This window comes from Pristiophorus japonicus, chromosome 2 (genome assembly GCF_044704955.1).
Source record: "Pristiophorus japonicus isolate sPriJap1 chromosome 2, sPriJap1.hap1, whole genome shotgun sequence".
NCBI lineage: Eukaryota > Metazoa > Chordata > Chondrichthyes > Pristiophoridae > Pristiophorus > Pristiophorus japonicus.
The window spans coordinates 284,948,623-284,968,424 of record NC_091978.1 but is presented as its reverse complement, the minus strand read 5'-3'; the positions used below and the strand labels follow the sequence as shown (position 1 = coordinate 284,968,424).

At 46.7% G+C, this 19,802-nt stretch overlaps 1 protein-coding gene across 9 annotated transcripts in view; it reads right to left on the bottom strand.

The window, feature by feature from the left end:
* Positions 1–19,802, bottom strand: part of LOC139233945 (uncharacterized) — a 926,529-nt gene that overhangs the window by 376,523 nt on the left and 530,204 nt on the right. For all 9 annotated transcript variants that reach the window (XR_011588246.1, XM_070864651.1, XM_070864643.1 and 6 more), the window contains one exon: positions 19,123–19,325. Coding sequence is in view for 8 of the 9 variants with exons in the window: in XM_070864651.1 (XP_070720752.1) it covers positions 19,123–19,325 (203 nt within the window). In the remaining variant the exon portion in view is untranslated. The remainder of the gene's footprint in view (positions 1–19,122; positions 19,326–19,802) is intronic.

Below are 19,802 nucleotides of genomic sequence, written 5' to 3'. Positions count from 1 at the left end.
TGATATCAATGAGATTAGCAAAGAATTGACTCAAGTCTGTTAAAGCTGGAATATAAATCTCTTTCCAATCTGGCACTCCAGGTTTCTATAGCAACAATCTGAGCATCCTGCCACACAGGGATCTGTAATACAAGGCACTACATTTTAGAAACTATGCTCACAGAATATCAGGCGTTGAAGCAGGCACTGGGGGAGTATATTGAACAGTTTGCTGCAGGTGGTGTCCTGAAATGGAAGGTGTGCACTCCTTGATGACACAAAAAACTGATGTAGGATTATTTTTCAACAGATATTCAAGAGTATTATTTCCATACAATTTTAGGTATCTTTTATATTTTTATCTTTAAATTGTTTTATATCTAGAACAGTTTAGAAAGATGACTATTCAATTGATTTGGGTTTTATTGAACTCATTTTCCCAGTGGATTGAATTAGCTAAAGTTATTTTATGTGGACACTTCTAACGCAATAACTGCCAATCCCATTAAAATAAATAAGGCCACTACTTGAACTGTAAAGGATATGCTGCATTACAGTAAACGTGCGACTGCCTTTTGACATTTTTAAAAATGCGAGAGATGATTCATAACTAGTTTGATATATTTTTGGACTTTATAGGCTGAAATTTTCTGTACCTGGGCGGGTCAGGTGCGGGCGATCGGTATGGCGAGTCGCAACCCTGTTCCTGCTTCCATCCGGCTGCAGAAATCGGCTTTGCACTAATAGGGTCTATTAAGCCCGCCCTGCGTGTTACCTGGACCTATTAAATCGTGCTGGTCTGATGACGTCATCCATGGCACATTTTCAGCCAGGATATTTAAAGGAGTCGTGGCCATATTGCATTTGAAGTTTCATCTAGGACTGTGCAGTCACTGCACTGGAGGCTTTGATTGCTCCAAACACTGCACCCAGGTTATGCTTGTTGAGGGAGTCAGAGAATGCAGGAAGGTCCTGTTTTCTTTTACTGGGCGGAAGGCACCACCCCAGGAGACCAAAAGAGCCTGGCTCCAAATTGCAGAGGAGGTCAACAGCAGGGTTGTGTTGGAGGGCCTGGGTGCAAATGTTTCAATTATCTCATTAGATCAGGAAATGTAAGTACAAAACTACACTCAACATCATCCTGCTGTACCTCTCGTCACACCCCCATCACTCTGCCTTCTCAATCCTATTCCTGCACGTCCTTACTCACACCAACATAGGTTGCTCATCCGCCCATCCCTCTCTCTCTAACTACATTATCACATCCCCATCTGACTAGCTACTCCTCACACTCATCCTTATCCTAATACAATCGTACCAACTAACAACATACAAGGAGGCCACTTGGCATTGCCTCCCCAATCCATCATAGTCTCCCTCTAAAGATGTAACCCATCCATTCCTTACTCTCATTCCATTACGCTTACACAACCATCTCTTATTTCCCTCCTTGCAGTAAAAGAAAGCACACAATAAGGAGAGGGAGAGAACTGGAGGTGAACTTTCATCATTGGCATCCCTAACATCAGCAGAGGAGGCTGCATTAGAAATATCGTTAGTGGCCAACCAGCTAGAGGTGAGAGCTGGAGAGAGGGGTAACGGAATTACATATCATACAGCTACATGGCATACATCAATCACTCATATGGGGACTGACGTCATCAGCCAGTGAATGGTCATCAAGTGCATAATGATATCTACTCATTCCTCATATGACATATTTTTACTCTCCCACAGGTCTATCAAGAGCCCCACCCCTACCCCACTGTCCAGGAGGAAGAGGAGGACGACTCCTCAGAGGAGCCTCCAGCCTCTGAAGGTGCAGCGTCAACAGATATAAACACACCTAGCAACAGTGCAGAGACGCACACCTCGGCGGTTCCCATACAAGATAGAGTAGTGTTGTCACCTGGTCTGTCACAAGTCACAAGAGAGCAAGTGCAGATGGTAGAGACATGAATAGCAGTAGAGACTTCTCTCCGGAGGGCGCAGGAGGCTCCCAGCACTGCTGAGTTGAGCCTTGGGACCCATTCAGAAAAGGGCATTCCTGGAGGTGCAGGAAGAAGTGCATGGGGCTCTGACAGGTTTTGTGATCGCGATGTCTGTAAATGTTCAGAGAACGGAGGAGTTCATCTCCAACACTAGCATGGCGATGGCGAGGATAGCCACCTACATGGAGCAGCTAATGTGTCACTAGTCGCCAGAGAAATACCAGCAACGATGTCTCCGCAAGATCCTACAAATCCTCTGAGAGGACAGGTGCACCAACATTAGCATCCTCGACCAGGCCAACATCCCCAGCATTGAAGCACTGACCACACTTGATCAGCTCCACTGGGCAGGCCACATTGTCCACATGCCAGACATGAGACTCCCAAAGCAAGCGCTCTACTCGGAACTCCTTCACGGCAAACGAGCCAAAGGTGGGCAGGGGAAATGTTACAAGGACACCCTCAAAGCCTCCTTGATAAAGTGCAACATCCCTCCTGACACCTGGGAGTCCCTGGCCAAAGACTGCCCTAAGTGGAGGAAGTGCATCCGCGAGGGCGCTGAGCACCTCATGTCTCATCGCCGAGAGCATGCAGAAATCAAGTGCAGGCAGCGGAAAGAGCGTGCGGCAAACCTGTCCCACCCACCCTTTCCCTCAACGACTATCTGTCCCACCTGTGAAAGGGACTGTGGTTCTCATATTGGACTGTTCAGCCACCTAAGGACTCATTTTAAGAGCGGAAACAAGTCTTCCTCGATTCCGAAGGACTGCCTATGATGATGATCATGAGGAGGAGGCATTTCAGTGTAGACGTGGATCCTCGTGACCCCACTGATCTGCAGCAAGGTACTCTCCGGGTCCTTGCTGGCAGGGAAGTGCGGGTGGCCCATGAGAGGGATGACGGTGAGAGGGGACATAGAAGTGTGGGCTCCTCTCAAAGCGCTTACACTTCTCCCTCATTAACACCCCATCAGTCAGGGACCCTAGATGCCTCCTTGGACAGCGATGGCCGATCTGCACCTGCACAGTCACAGGAGGAAAAGACTTTGGCGGGGCCATCACAGGCTCCAAAACCCAGAGGACGTTTGCCAAGAGGGACTAAGCAGTCGCAGCAGGGAAGGGAGCAGGCTGCCTCTACCTCTGCTGAAGCCACAGGAGTAGAACCTCGCAGAAGTACGCGTAAGGGAAAGATCAAACACAAGTAGATTCCCAAGATTATCCATTTGGGTGTTTTACTCAATGTTACTCTCAAGTATCTATTAGTGTGATCTCAACCATAGAAATCTTTATTTTCACCACTTTCCGGTCTTGGACAAATTTGTGTGCACCTTTGGAAGTGGTTTAGTGAGTTGCAGTGAATGGTGAGACATAACATTACCTCCAGCAATGGTGGTCAGAGTGAAAGTAATGGCTTGGTCATTGTAGGGATCATTTATGGTGTTGCTGTGAGGTGGTGAGAATCTGGCGCAGCATGTGGCAACCATATGTGCATACTGTGAAAAGTTAAGAAGATCTGGCCATGGTGAGGCTATCCCTGTCCTCCTGGGCAGCAATGTGCTTGGGTGCTGGTGGGATCTGAACCGCAGGTACTTCCAGCTCCTGCTCGTCTTCCAGCTAATGTTCCTCCTCCTCCTCCTCCTGTTCCTCCTCCTTTGAAGACGCTGTGCGCTCAGTGCCTTGCTCCTCATGTAGCGCTAATCCACGCTGCTGCAGGGCGCAGCAGACCACGATGATTCTGGAGATCCTGGCTGGTGTGCACTGAAGGGCTTCACCAGATCTGTCAAGATATCTGGAGCACATTTTGAGCATGTCTATTGTCTGCTGTATGACACATCTGGTGGAAATGTGGCTTTCATTATATCTCTCCTGGACCTCAACACTTGGCCTCTTCAAGGGTGTCATGAACCATGTCTTCAGTAGACAGTCCTTGTCCCCAAGTAGACAGCCGGAAAGTCTATTTGGAGGAGCAAAGAGCTGAGGAAGGTTGGACTGGTGAAAGATGAAAGAATCGTGGCAGCTACCAGGGAAATTGGCACATACATGTATGATGATCTTCCTATGATTGCAGATGAGCTGCACATTGAGGGAGTGGAAGCCCTTGTGGTTGGCAAAGACTCCTGGGTTATGATGGGGTGCCCTGATGGCCACATGTGTGCAGTTGATGACGCCCTGCACCCTTGGGAAACCAGCCAGAGCGGCAAATCCGAGTGCACGCTTACTGACACTGGCTTCATCAGTGGCAAAGTTGATATAATTGGCTGACTTGTCAAACAGGGCATCGGTGACCTGTGTGATGCATCTGTAGGTGGTCGACTGTGAGATGCTGCAAATATCTGCTGCAGATCCCTGGAAGGAGCCTGAGGCAAAGAAGTTGAGGGCGCTGGTGACTTTGACAGCCACTGATAAGGTGTGTCTACCCGCTCTTCTGGGCTACAGGTCTTCCTCCAGCAATGTGTAAATATCTGCATCGATGTGGCGCGATAGCCTGAGCCTGAGCCTCTTTTGGCATGTTGAGATAGCTCATCCTCTGCCTGTATATCCTGTGTTGGGTGTACCACCTATGACATGGCACAATCCTGCGCTGATGCCCTCTGTCCTATGCAACATCAGGTGGTTGAGGAGAAGTTTGGTCATGTTATTGTTGGTGCTGCTGGTGTGCTGGTGCTCTTGGTGTTGGGGCTCATCGTGGTCCGATTCTGAGGACCAAATTGAGACAATATAAACGGCACCGTGGAATAGATGGCAGGTCTAGTAAAGATGACAGAAGAAATCTATCAGTGGTGTGATAGGTTCTGAGGCTGGATGGCAACTTTGCTGGAAACACTTGCAGCCTGTAGAAAGCTACATCTGTGCTGGGAATGCAGTCAGCAACAGCTTCTGCCTGAAGAAAGTGACTGGTAGTGAGGTGGCAGCTTTTATAGTCCATTTCATGCTGTGTACTAATTAGCTGGAGCAATGGCCTCTCAACTCCCACCTCAGACTGACAGACATGGGTCCCTATTTTCCTCAATACAGATCCACTTACCTTAACCTAGGTTTTTTGTCCCCACCATCAGCGGCAAAAAATAAGCGTCAGTTTCCCCGAACTTAAAGTTATTTTTAGCACCGCGCTACCCGAATCCATTTCGGGGGGCGGAGCTTAGAGTGTGTGCCAAAAATTCACTGAGCATGCACTGTGAAAAAAAAAATTCAGCATGTGTCGTGTCTGCCTGGTCTGGATCACCAGTGAGAACCCATTAATGGCAGAGGTGGATATGCAGATAGAAAATACAGCTTCAAACAAAAGATGGATGCAAGGGAGGGGGGGCAGAGAAGGCGAAAGGGTCAGAGACGGAGATGGAGAAGGGGAAGCTGTAAGAATGAAGAGATTTCTCATGGAAGAAATTGAGACCCTGGTAGACATAATTGAGAGTAGATGGAAAGTTCTTGAAAACAAAGGGAGCTTCGGTAAAAAGAAACTTAAACCCCCTGCACTCGCAAAAGTTTGGGACCAGATTGCAGTAGAGCTTAATGCAATGTCCATTACCCCGAGAAGTAGTGCACAGCTCAAAAAGAAGTGGCAGGACCTTGGACAAGCAGTGTGTAATGTATGTATGCCTGGGTTTACCTGCCACCAGGGGAAGCGACCATCGGAGGTCATTGGGCCACAGACACATACGTGCAGCCCTTGTATATAAAGAAAGCCTCCATGTTTCATCCTCACTTTGAGAGCTAATAACGTAGAGTCAGGTCACACCTGATTGAGTTCACGGTACTAAGCCTATTGAGTTATTGCATACACAACATTTGCCAACAAGGCACAATACGAACATTCACGCTCAAAAAAAAATTGAATCCTGGAGTGATTCGTGGAGGGTGAAGTCTGGGAGAATTTTACAGATCGCCTTGACCAGTACTTCATGGCCAACAAGATGGATGAAGAAGCTGACGCAGTTAGGCGCAGGGCAGTTTTCCTCATGGTTTGTGGTCCAAAAATCTATGGCCTCATAAAGAATCTGCTCTCACCTGCACGTCCAACGAAAAAGACCTATGAGGAATTGTGTGCTCTGATTCGGGACCATATCAAACCTAAAGAAGGCATCATTATCTCGAGATATTGCTTTTACAAGCATGTTCATTCTGAGGGCCAAGACGTGGCGGAATTTGTTGTCAACCTGAGACTTCTCGCTAGGCCGTGTAAGTTTGGAACCGTGTTGGAAGACATGCTACGCGATGTCTTTGTAATAGGCATAAACCATGAGGTGATCCTGCGGAAGCTGCTGGCTGTGGAGATGCTGGATCTGAGCAGGGCCATCACGATCGCCCAGGCTTGCCTGACCACAGTCGATAGTACAAAGTAGATATCCTCACAGAGTCGGCACTCCACGGCAAGTACTGTGCACCAGATTGTGTCGTTGGTTGGCAGAGCTGCACCTGGCAGGGCCTACCCGACTGGGTTTGCGAAACCTGTAGCAGCTCGAAGTCCGCCATTGGGCACGAATCCGATTTCACCCTGTTGTCATTGTGGGGCAATCATCGGCCTCATCAGTGCCGTTTCAGACAGTATATTTGTAGAGGCTGTGCGAAAATGGGGCACCTTCAGCGGATGTGTCCGCAGCTCAGCAAGCGTGCTGCGACACACCACGTGGATGATGATGACCAATCCGGAGCGGATCTGGCAATACAACCCGAGATACCCGAGGAGGACGTGTATAGTGTACATTCATTCCTGACAAAGAGCCAACCGATAATGATTGAAGTAAAATTGAACGGCATGCCGGTATCTATAGAATTAGATATAGGTGCGAGTCAGTCAATTATGAGCCAGAGGACTTTCGAAAAGCTGTGGGACACCAAGGCCGTTGAACCCAAGCTGAGTCCAGTAAATGCAAAATTGCGTACCTACACCAAAGAGCTCATACCAGTGATTGCCAGTGCAGCAGGAAAGGTGTCGTACGATGGGGCGGTTCATGATCTATCGCTGTGGATCGTTCCAGGCAATGGTCCAACGCTGTTCGGCAGGAGTTGGCTCGAAAAAATAAAGTGGAACTGGAACGATATTAAAGCTTTGTCATCGGTGGATAACGCTTCGTGTGCTCAAGTGCTGAGCAAATTTCCTTCACTGTTTGAACTGGGCATCGGCAACTTCATGGGAGCCAAGGTGCAGATCCAGACACTGCCGAACACCTGCACAACCTGGAAGAGGTTCTACGTCGTCTGGACAAAGTGGGGTTCAGGCTGAAATGTTCAAAGTTTGTCTTTATGGCACTGGAAATCGAATTCCTGGGAAGGAAGATTGCTGTAGACGGTATCAGCCTACGGACTCGAAAACAGAGGCCATCAAAAATGCACCCATACCGCAGAATGTGACGGAGCTGCATTCGTTCCTTGGTCTTCTCAACTACTTCGGTAATTTCTTACCTAAATTGAGCACATTATTAGCACCACTGTACATGCTGCTCAGAAAAGGGGACAACTGGATTTGGGGTGTATCTCAAGACAGGGATTTTGAGAAGATTAGCAATCTGCTTTGTTCCAACAAATTGCTGGTATATTATGACCCGTGCAAGCGTTTAGTATTGGCCTGTGACGCTTCATCACATGGGGTTGGTAGCATGCTCCAACAATCCAATGAGTCGGGAAAACTACAACCCGTTGCGTATGCGTCAAGAAGCATGTCTAAAGCGGAAAGAGCCTACGGCATGGTAGAGAAAGAAGCTTTAGCCTGCGTATATGGGGTTAAAAAGATGCACCAATATCTGTTTGGGCTTCGTTTCAAGCTTGAAACTGATCACAAGCCATTCATATCTTTGTTTTCAGAACATAGAGGGATCAATACCAATGCGTCATCCCGAATTCAGAGATGGGTGCTGACATTATTGGCCTATGATTATGTAATTCGCCATAGACCTGGCATCGAGAATTGTGCCAATGCATTGAGCTGTTTACTGTTTCCTATTCCGGAGACTGAAACACCACAGCCCGCAGACCTACTGTTGGTCATGGATGCCTTTGTGAATGAAGGGTCACCTGTCACTGCTCAACAAGTTAGGACCTGGACCAGCCAGGATCCGATCTTATCGGTTGTAAAACTTGTGTCCTTAGTCGTGATTGGTTGGCCATTCCCAGGGAAGTGTGTAATGAGACCAAACCTTACAACCGTCGCAAAGACGAACTATCCATTCAATCTGATTGCTTGTCATCATGTTGTTCGTGTTGTATGCCCAAGAAAGGCAGGGAGAGATTTGTACGGGATTTACACAGTTCCCATCCCGGTATTGTGATGATGAAGGCCATTGCCAGGTCTCACGTTTGGTGGCCTGGCATTGACTCTAACTTGGGGTCATGTGTGCATCAGTGCAACACTTGCATGCAGTTAAGCAATGCACCAGTGGAATCCCTGGGTCGTGGTCATCCAAACCATGGTCGAGAATCCACATTGACTATGTGGGTCCTTTCCTGGGCAAAATGTTTTTAGTGGTGGTGGATGCGGTTATATATGTATACTTGTATATACTCTGTACAGCCACCAGAGGGCTCATTCCCTGGAGTGCCAAGGTCTCCCATAATCCCTTGGGAGCACAGGTATTTAAGGAGGCCTCACAGGTTGGAGAGGCATTCTGGAGACCTGCAATAAAAGACTAAGGTCACAATTTACTTTGAGCTCACAGTGTTCAGTCTGACTCTTTCTCCATACATAACAACTGGCAACGAGATACAGATAGCGAACCCAAAGATACAGAGAACAGTGGGCATCCTGGAGAAATTCTCGGAGGGAGATGTTTGGGAAACTTTTGTGGAGCGACTCGATCAATACTTCGTAGCCAACGAGCTAGATGAGAAAAGAACGCTGCCAAACGAAGGGCAATCCTCCTCACCATTTGTGGGACACCAATGTATGGCCTCATGAAGAATCTGCTTACTCCAGCCAAACCCACGGAGAAATCATACGATGATTTGTCCGGGAACATCTGAATCCAAAGGAAAACGTTCTGATGGCGAGGTACCGGTTCTACACATACAAAAGGTTTGAAGGCCAGGAAGTGGCGAGTTATGTTGCCGAAATAGGATGCCTTGCAGGACGTTGCGAATTTGAAGGACATTTGGAGCACATGCTCAGAGACTTTTTCGTGCTTGGCTTTGGCCATGAAACCATACTTCGCAAACTTTTGACTGTAGAGACCCCAACCTTGAGTAAGGCCATAGCGATAGCCCAGGCATTCATTGCCACCAGTGACAATACTAAGCAAATCTCTCAGCACTCAAGTGCTGCTACAAGTACTGTGAACAAAGTGATGTTGTTTTCAAATCGCGATGTACAGGGCAGGTCACACATGCCTGCAGCTGCACGTCGGCAGATGTCTCAGGGTTCACCATCAAGAGTGATGAATGCAAGACCATTAACACCTTGTTGGCGCTGCGTGGGTGATCATCGTTTCCATTCATGCCGATTCAAAGGGTACGTTTGCAAGGGCTATGGAAAAATGGGACACCTCCAACGTATGTGTAGGTGAGCTGCAAATCCTGTGAAACCTGCAAACCACCATGTTGCAGAGGAGGACAGATCCACGGAGGATCACGACGAACCAGAGCCTCAGATCGAGGAGGCAGAGGTACATGGGGTGCACACATTGGCCACGAATTGTCTCCCGATAATGCTGAATGTTGAACTAAATGGACTCCCTGTCAATGGAGTTGGACACGGGCGCGAGCCAGTCCATCATGGGCAAAAAGACTTTCGAGAAACTGTGGTGCAGCAAGGCCTCAAGGCCAGTCTTAACTCCAATTCGCATGAAACTAAGAACTTACACAAAGGAACTGATTCCCGTAATTGGCAGTGCTACCGTAAAGATCTCCTATGATGGAGCGGTGCACAAGCTACCACTCTGAGTGGTACCGGGCGATGGTCCCATGCTGCTCGGCAGGAGCTGGCTGGGAAAGATATGCTGGAATTGGGACGACATCCGAGCACTATCGCCCGCTGACGACACTTCATGTGCCCAGATTTTAAACAAGTTGCTGCACTGTTCGAACCAGGCACCGGGAAATTCCAAGGATCAAAAGTGCAGATCCAGCTAATTTCGGGGGCGCGACCCATCCATCATAAGGCGAGAGCAGTACCGTACATGATGAGAGAGAGGGTGAAGATCAAGCTAGACCGGCTGCCAAGAGAGGGCATCATTTCACCGATCGAGCTCAATGACTGGACCAGTCCTATTGTCCCAGTCCTCAAGAGAGACGGCACCGTCAAAATCTGTGGCGATTACAAAGTAACTATCGATCGTTTCTCCCTGCAGGACCAATACCCACTACCAAAGGCCAACGAACTCTTTGCAACACTGGCGGGAGGAAAGACGTTCACGAAGCTGGATTTGACTTCAGCCTACATGACGCAGGAGCTGGAGGAATCATCGAAGGGCCTCACCTGCATCAACATGCACAAAGGTCTTTTCATTTATAACAGACGCCTGTTTGGAATTCGATCAACGGCGGCGATTTTCCAGAGAAACATGGAAAGCTTACTGAAGTCGGTCCCGCGCACTCTGGTCTTCCAGGACGGCATCTTGGTTACAGGTCGAGCATCTGCAGAACATGGAGGAGATTCTTAGTCGACTCAACCACCGTATGGTTCAGGTTAAAATGCTCAAAGTACATTTTCCTGGCACCTGAAGTGGAGTTCCTGGGGAGGAGAATCGCGGCGGATGGCATCAGGCCCACCGATTCGAAGACGGAGGCAATCGAGAATGCACCGAGGCCACAGAACGTGATGGAGCTGCGGCCTTTTCTAGGACTCCTGAACGACTTTGGTAACTTCTTACCGGGTCTCAGCACACTGTTAGAACCACTGCACGCCTTACTGTGTAAAGGGGACGAATGGGTTTGGGGCAAAAACCAAGAAAATGGCTTTGTAAAAGCTAGAAAACTGTTATGCTCAAACAAGTTGCTTGTGTTGTATGATCCATGTAAGCGTTTGATACCAGCATGTGATGCGTCGTCATATGGCGTCGGGTGTGTATTGCAACAAGCTAACGCATCTAGGAGTGTGTCTAAGGCTGAGAGAGCCTACAGCATGATTGAAAAAGAAGCGTTAGCGTGTGGCTATGGGGTAAAGAAAATGCATCAATATCTGTTTGGGCTAAAATTCGAATTGGAAACTGACCATAAGTCACTCATATCCCTGTTTTCCGAGAATAAAGGGATAAATATCAATGCTTCGGCCCGCATCCAGAGATGGGCGCTCATGTCGTTCGCATACAACTACGCCATCCGCCACAGGCCAGGCACAGAAAACTGCGCCGATGCTCTCAGTAGGCTGCCATTGCCCACCACGGGGGTGGAAATGGCGGAGCCCACAGATTTAGCCATGATTATGGGAGCATTTGAGAGTGAGCAATCACCCGTCACTGCCCGGCAGATCAAAACCTGGACAAGCCAGGACCCCTTATTGTCCCTAGTCAAAAACTGTATGCTTCTCGGGAGTTGGTCCAGTGCCCCAGTGGAAATGCAGGAAGAGATAAATCCATTGCAGCGGTGCAAAGGTGAAATGTCTATACAGGCAGCCTTCTGTGGGGCAATCGAGTAGTGGTTTCCAAGAAGGGCAGAGACACCTTCATCAATGACCTCCACAGTACCCACTCAGACATCGTAATGATGAAAGTGATAGCCTGATCCCATGTGTGGTGGCCCGGTATCGATGCGGACTTAGAGTCCTGGGTGCACAGATATAATACATGGTCGCAGTTAAGCAATGTACTCAGGGAGGCGCCGCTAATTTTATGGTCTTGGCCCTCCAAACCGTGGTCTAGGGTACACGTTGACTATGCAGGCCCGTTCTTGGGTAAAATGTTCCTTGTGATTGTAGATGCGTACTCCAAATGGATTGAATGTGATATAATGTCGGCTAGCACGTCTGCTGCCACCATTGAAACCCTGTGGGCCATGTTTGCCACACACGGCCTACCAGATGTCCTGGTGAGTGACAACGGGCCATGCTTTACCAGTGCTGAGTTCAAAGAATTCATGACCCGCAACGGGATCAAATATGTCACATCTGCCCCATTTAAACCAGCGTCCAATGATCAGGCAGAGAGAGCAGTGCAAACCATCAAGCAGGGCTTGAAAAGACTAACGGAAGGCTCACTGCAGACTCGCCTATCCCAAGTCCTGCTTAGCTATCGCACGATACCCCATTCGCTTACTGGGATCCCACCTGCTGAACTGCTCATGAAAAGAGCACTTAAGACAAGGCTCTCGTTAGTTCACCCTGATCTACATGAATAGATAGAGAGCAGACAGCTTCAACAAAGTACATACTATGATAGTGCAAATGTGTCACGCGAAATTGAAATCAATGATCTTGTAATTGTATTGAATTATGGACAAGGTCCCAAGTGGCTTCCCGGAACTGTTGTGGCCAAAGAGGGGAGCAGGGTGTTTCGGGTCAAATTTTCAAATGGACTCATTCACCGGAAACACTTGGTCCAAATCTAACTCACATTCACGGACTATCCTGAGCAGCCCACTTTGGACCCTACCTTCTTTGACCCCCCAACACACACACCAGTGACAACCGGCACCACGGTTGGCCACGAAGCAGAACCCATCATCCACAGCAGCCCAGCAGTACCCACCACATCAGGCAGCTCAGTAAGGCCAGCTGCACAGCAGCCCAGCGAGGGCACAATAATTGATTCTCCAATACCAGCTTTCACACCGAGGCGATCAACCAGGGCAAGAAGGGCCCCAGATCGACTCACATTGTAAATAGTTACACTATTGACTTTTGCGGGGAGTGTTGTTATCTATGTATACTAGTATATACTATGTACAGCCACCAGAGGGCTCATCCCCTGGAGTCCCACGGGATCCCATAATCCCTTGGGAGCACAGATATTTAAGGAGGCTTCACAGGTTGGAGAGGCATTCTGGAGACCTGCAATAAAAGACTAAGGTCACAATTTACTTTGCCACTCCCAGTAGATCGGCTATCCAGCCTCAAGTCATGAATGACTCGGAGAGCTCACCCAATCTGGAATTGAACTGAGACGATCAACTAGGGAGCGGAAAGCCCTGGACTGTCTCAATTTGTAAATAGGACTGATACCAAGATCTTGGGGGGAATGATGTAATGTATGTATGCCTGGGTTTACCTGCCATCAGGAGGAGCGAGCGTCGGAGGTCATTGGGCCACAGACACACACGTGCAGCCCTTGTATATAAAGAAAGCCTCCATGTTTAATCCTCACTTTGAGAGCTAATAAAGTAGAGTCAGGTCGTACCTGATTGAGTTCACGGTACTAAGCCTATTGAGTTATTGCATACGCAACACAGTGACTGTAAATAATATTTTTATTTAAATTTATTTGCATTTATATTTATATTTATGCACTGCATAAACCTCTGTAAATGTGCTTCATTGTGTGTGTGTGTGTGTGTGTGTGTGTGTGTGCAGAAGGACCCCCTCTTAAAAAGTTCTATTTTCATCTTTGCAGACGATGGTGTCACAGATCAACCAAGAATGGTCAAAAACTGGAGGAGCTCCGGCAAGTAGGTTGCAACTAACAGCCGTGGAACAGAGGATAGCTTATATGATTAAATCTTACAGGAGAAGATCAACTACCAACGGGGAAGCTGGGCCCAGTTTACCAAGAAGAGAGTAAGCCCTGCGAATTGAACAGTCTGGGTTGGCAAAAATGTTAAGTACTGCGTGTGCTGGCTATGCTTCCCTTTCCTCCCTGCTGCTAACCAAGCATCCCTGTTATGTTTTGCAGATATTGCGCATCAGGAGGAGACAGAAGATGCACCTGAAGTAGAAGAAGAGCATGTTCTGGAAGCCGTCAGTCCAGATATTCTACATCAGGAGAATGAAGAGCAGCAGGAAGACTCCGATACCGAGATGGTTACACTGGAATTGGAGATGATGAACCCCTCGAGGATTCCAAGCCCTTTCCTGAGCAATCAATCGACGTGACATTTCAAGGTGTACCGTCTGAGGCTGCGTGTCCCAGTGTATCGCAGCAAGCCACACCTGCGAGACGGCACAGGAGGGTGGAAGTGAGAGCTGAACCAGAAACACAGAATGCAGTGAACATAGGACATCTCATGGGGATGAGTGGGGAGAACATCCAACTAACGAGTTTTCTCCTGGAAACCTTTGGTGGGGTGAGGGTAGAATTAGCGGGACTGAAACATGAAGTAGCAACACTGGCTGGAGGAATGGGTGAGGTGAGGGGAGAAATTGCGGGACTGTCATTACATGCTGTTTCCGGTTAAGCAACGCCTCAATTTCAAAATTCTCATCTTTATTTTCAAATCTCTCCATGGCCTCGCCCCTCCCTATCTCTGTACTCTCCTCCAGCCCCACAACCCTCCGAGATGTCTGCGCTCCTCTAATTCTGTCCTCCTGAGCATCCCTGATTATAATTGCTCAACCATTGGTGGCCGTGCCTTCTGTTGCTTAGGCCCCAAGCTCTGGAACTTCCTGTCTAAATCTCTCTGCCTCTCTATCTCTCTTCCCTCCTTCAAGACGCTCCTTAAAACATACCTCTTTGACCAAGCTGTTGGTCACCTGCGCTAATTTCTACTTATCTGGCTCGGTGTCAAATTTTTTATCTCAAAATACTCCTGTGAAGCACCTTGGGACGTTTCACTACATTAAATGCACTATATAAATACAAGTTGTTGTTCTTGTCTATTTCATCTGACATTATAATTTCTTGATGACAAGTCATGGCTAGTCATTTGGTTACCAAAGATTACAGTTTTCAAATTATCATTCAAAGGTTAAATTAAAGGGTGTAATGAAAATGGTTAGCTGATATCTAACAAAGGCAACATAGATACACTGTTACCAGGACATAGCAGCAATAACAGATGTGTTTTTACCTTGGAAGATAATTATGGTTGATTTAGCATTTGGTCAAACCTCATATTATAATCAGTTGTAGCACCTTACTTGCTAAAAATTAACTAGTTCTTACATAGATCATGTTACAATGATTTTTCTTCACGTAGGCTGTAAAATATAATTGCAGTTACTGTGTAGCCCATCTTTTATTTTCCTTTTTCTTTTAAAAATAACTTTGGCAGTCCTGAAAGCCACCTTACTGTTTTGTACCACACTGAAAAGAGCTAATTATCCAGGGAAATTGCATTCTGTGTGGGCATTCAAGCACATATGCATACTGCTTTGCCACCCTGCAATACAAGTGCGAAATATAATTTGAGCGAGGAGACATAAAAAGGTCTATGTAAAATCAGTAACATTAAATACATCTCAGAGGACTAAGCAAAAGAAGAGTTGTTCATGGGGGGTAATTTCAGAAAACACTGAACAGTCTATCTAATTTAAACAATTGTCTCCTCGCTTGTAGGAGATACCTGATAATGTTTATTAAAATATTTCCCCCTGGTGGAACCCTACCATTCCAAATTTAATTTTTCAAAAAGCTTGGATGCCAGTGCCCAAACCAAGAAAAAATAATACGATCAGGTTACTACTCTGCACTCAGCTGGTACTAATTTTTCTGGGCTCCTGTGTCTCTGGATTCGTACCCAGGCGAGTCTGAAACACAGGTTTCCAAGAAGTAGGTGCAATTATTCAAGGATGGACCCATCTTGCAAGGATTCAGATCGATGATGAGACTTTGAACACAGCTGTCAGATATTGGAAAAACTAATGTGGCGCCTTGCCACTGCTGCGGGTATCAAAAAATTAATCTTATAACCTCAGAGCAACTTTGGATGCAGAATGCCTGAAATGACAGGAAGAGCCCAATAAAAGGAAGAGTTATTAATCTATAGGTAGATATATACTTAGCTGGAGAAATACTTGATACTGGAAGTACTCTCTTTTTATTTAAAAGGTGACAGGTTTTCTCTGAAGTCATAATTTCTGAATGCAAAACTGCTCATGCAAATGGAAAAGATTCATGCTTGACTTTCTCTAGGAATAAATGGAAGTGATTAGCGGCATGAGATTCCAAGTAAATAAGCCACTAAATTAACGAATCCCACGCATGTAGTCGAGTCAGACTTGCAAAGTCTCAAAGCACAGACAGACATATTTTTCAAATGCATTGGCCTGAAATTGCGGTCATCAGCGTAGCTAAGGAGTACGCCGCCAACCTCTGAAATAAATTTGCACTTACCTGGTGCGAGGCCTCCTTCGAACATAAGAACATAAGAAATAGGAGCAGGAGTAGGCCATTTGGCCCCTCGAGCCTGCTCCGTCATTCAATAAGAACATGGCTGATCTGATCATGGACTCAGCTCCATTTCCCTGTCTGCTCCCTTCTCACTCAAAAATCTGTCGATCTCTGCCTTAAATATATTCAATGACCCAGCCTCCACAATTCTCTGGGGCACAGAATTCCATAAATTTACAACCCTCTGAGAGAAGAAATTTCTCCACATCTCTGTTTTAAATGGGCGGCCCCTTATTCTGAGACTATGGGCTAGATTTTACACTTTTGTGCAGATCGCCCAAAAATGGGCGGTATTTCCGGCGTGGACACTAAAAATGAGTTTTCAGATCACTGGCTTCTCACCCATTCTCAAAACACCTAGTCTCATTTTTTAAATTGGGCGTCACCGCGAGCGATATGAAATGGGCGGTAGCGTTAAATCTCAATGACCTTCTGCTGTAAAGTGTCGCCGTCCTTAGCAACGGCATGGCAACGCTCGATTCCCGCGATTCAGGAGGTCAAGAGTCATCATGACATGCGCAGAAGAGGACACAGAGAGAGAGGGAACTGAGAGGGCGTGAAAGTGTGTGTGGCTGTAGTGTGTGCTTGTTTGGCTGTTGTGGGAGGTACGAGGGAGATTCATCAGCAGCAAAAAAACCTACTAAACACCAAGAACATAGTTGGCACCAAGTTTTGTCCAACAAATAATATATAACATGGAAGGGATGGAGGAGGCCCTGGAGCTGGTAGCCAGGAACACTGGTGACAGAGGGCTCCCAATGGTCCCCGAGTGCGACACTGCACCCCAAGGTGCGGCACCCCCATTGCCAATGACACATGAGAGCCAGGAGCAACATCTTGCTTCTGGCTCGGAGCACGTTCCCACCTCGGGACTGTCCTCTCCCGTATCCATCCAAGCAGTGGTTCAGCTGTCATCCCCGCCCCTCCCCCCCTCCCCAATGAAGCATCACCTGAGGAGCTCCTCAGCCAGGCAGCTTGGAGTCAGGAGGGGACGGGGAAGGGGTAGAGGTGGGGAGGAGAAGCGGCGGGAGGGGGGGGTGTGGGGGGTGGTTTACAGATGTAATTTCAGAAAAATGTTCAGTTTAAATGTTTTTTATTTAACAAGACCTTGTTGCGCATTGGCTCAGATAGCTGCACCGTTACACGTTAGTGATTCCTTAATATCAAAGGGTATAATTACACTTAACTTCAATCAATTTAAACTTTAACTGTCACCATAGTGATGCCCAACATTGATGTATCACCTGCACACCCAGCAGTGTGTCAGCTTTGTAAATACCACCAACGTTCTTTCAGGCAAAGCGCTCATTGATGAGTTCCTAACGTAAGAGTCTTGCAACTATCATGCCACCACAGGCCCTTTCCTGCGGTCTACAAGGGGTGGGGGCATGGCTTCAGCATCAGCCTGATTGTCTAGGTCGATGTCAGCATCCACCTCCTCATCCTCCTCATCCTCTCTCTGGTGAGGTGGACTGTCAGACTCTTCAGGCAATTCTTGTCCCCTCCTGATAGCCAAGTTGTGCAGCATGGAGCACACCACCATAAATTGAGCAACCAAGGGTGGTATTGGAGCTCACCTCCTGAGTGGTCCAGGCATCTAAAGTACTGCTTAAGCACTCCAATGGTTTTCTTCCTTCATCCAAGTCATTAATATAGATTGTAAATAGTTGAGGACCCAGCACCGATCCCTGCGGCACCCCACTAGTCATTATTTGCCAGCCGGAAAATGACCAATTTATCCCGACTCTCTGTTTTCTGTTAGCTAGCCAATCCGCTATCCATGCTAATATATTACCCCCAACCCTGTGAACTTTTATCTTATGCAGTAACCTCTTATGTGGCACCTTATCGAATGCTTTCTGGAAATCCAAACACACCACATCCACTGGTTCCCCCTTATCCACCCTGCTTGTTATATCCTCAAAGAACTCCAGCTGCGGAGCTGAGCGAAGCGTAGTGGCCCATGGATCCATGGAGCACCCAAGGTCAACTGGGGCGGTGCTTCAATCAGGAAACAGAAATCTCCGATGCACATTCATGATTTTTTAGTCTCACTCACCTCAGTTATATTAATAAATAAATCAGTCTTTCATTCTTGGTAGATTGTTTTCACCCTTTGTCTATTTGTCTTAGCGGGTTGTGTTGGGATCAGTTGTAATAATTTGAACAAAGAGATAGTTGGGTGGATATAGATATTTATTTTGAAGATTTTTCTATCATGTGGGTGTATATTCCAAGTTGCTGCATAGCCCCACTCCCCTTACGCAGTGCCTAATTGCTGGGCAGTTGGTGGGCAATTAGCCAACTCTGCGCCATCAATAAAGATTTCACAGTTGCAGCAGATGATCTGTCAAGGCGGAACGTGACAGATCGCAAGTTCGGGATTTAGTGGAGACTCCGAACTTGCGGTCAATTTCAAAGGTGGTATGACGGCGTACTCTGAGAGCACACTGTCATACCGCCCACAAATTCTGCCCCATTGTTACATCCATGCTTAAGATATAGTAACCAGATGGGTTTAAAAAGAAAGTAGTCACAGAGTACTCTATCTAAAAGAATAAGAAACAGCTGAGAAGCATTAAATTTGCAATTAAATTGAGCATAAAAGTAGTGTGCTTACAAGGAGTTAGTTGCCGTTTCTAAGTTTTATTTTCTATCCCTTAAGGACATAAGTATTCATAGTACAAGCTAAAATTTTACAATTATTTAATTCTTTAGAGGATAGAAATTACTGTTAATGATCTCAGTGATATTCAAACAAATATGTTAGTGTCTCTGTGGACAGATCAAGTATCACATGAGCTTTCATCTGTAGATATAACCAACATTAATTTCTAGCCTAAAGTTTGTTTAAAAATATAACCATTCTCTCATGTTAATTTAATTTCTAAAGTAAAACAATCCAAGATAACTGTATACCCAACTTTAATAAAAGCATGACTAACATATGTGGCATCTTTCTCATACCTTCTGGCCTGCAGTATCATTTTGGTGTAAGATGGAGTCGAGAGCTTTTTGTCCATCGCCTTGTGGTGCAGACTGCTTCTGTCTTTTCAAAACCTTCTTTTGTGACCATGCTCTTTGGGGAGTCGAGCTCACCTCTGCAACAGAGTAAATTCTGGAAGATTCTTGTGATATAAGGCCTCTCCAATCATGATAAATTTTTCCTCCTAATGAAAATAGATAACATTAATTAATTTGTGTTACAAAAAGAAGCATCTCAGCTGTAACATATCCTTTGAATTGTTTAAATTTTTAATATTGAAATCTATGTCTTTACCTCTGCTTTAGTTATGTACAAAAACAAATTGATTTCAATTGGAGGAAAATTATGGATTCTGGTTTTGCCTGCAATTATGTGATTCTGGTTTTGCTGTGTGTGAGATCCTAGGCTACAGGTGAATGTTAGGATGCAACACAGTGCATGAGATGGGGAGAGATACAGGTTCAGGACCCACACCACTCAACTCAACTCCCAACCTGAGCCTCATCAAAGAGTGGGGCATCAAGTGGAGGCAGCCGTGATTCCGAGCAAAGAGGGAAGGTCATTCAGTGACGATGAACAAGTGACATTGCCAGCAGCTTGGGAGCAGACCTTGTGCCTGCCCTCTCAGCTTCAAAGGTGGTAGGGTAGGCAAATGAACAAT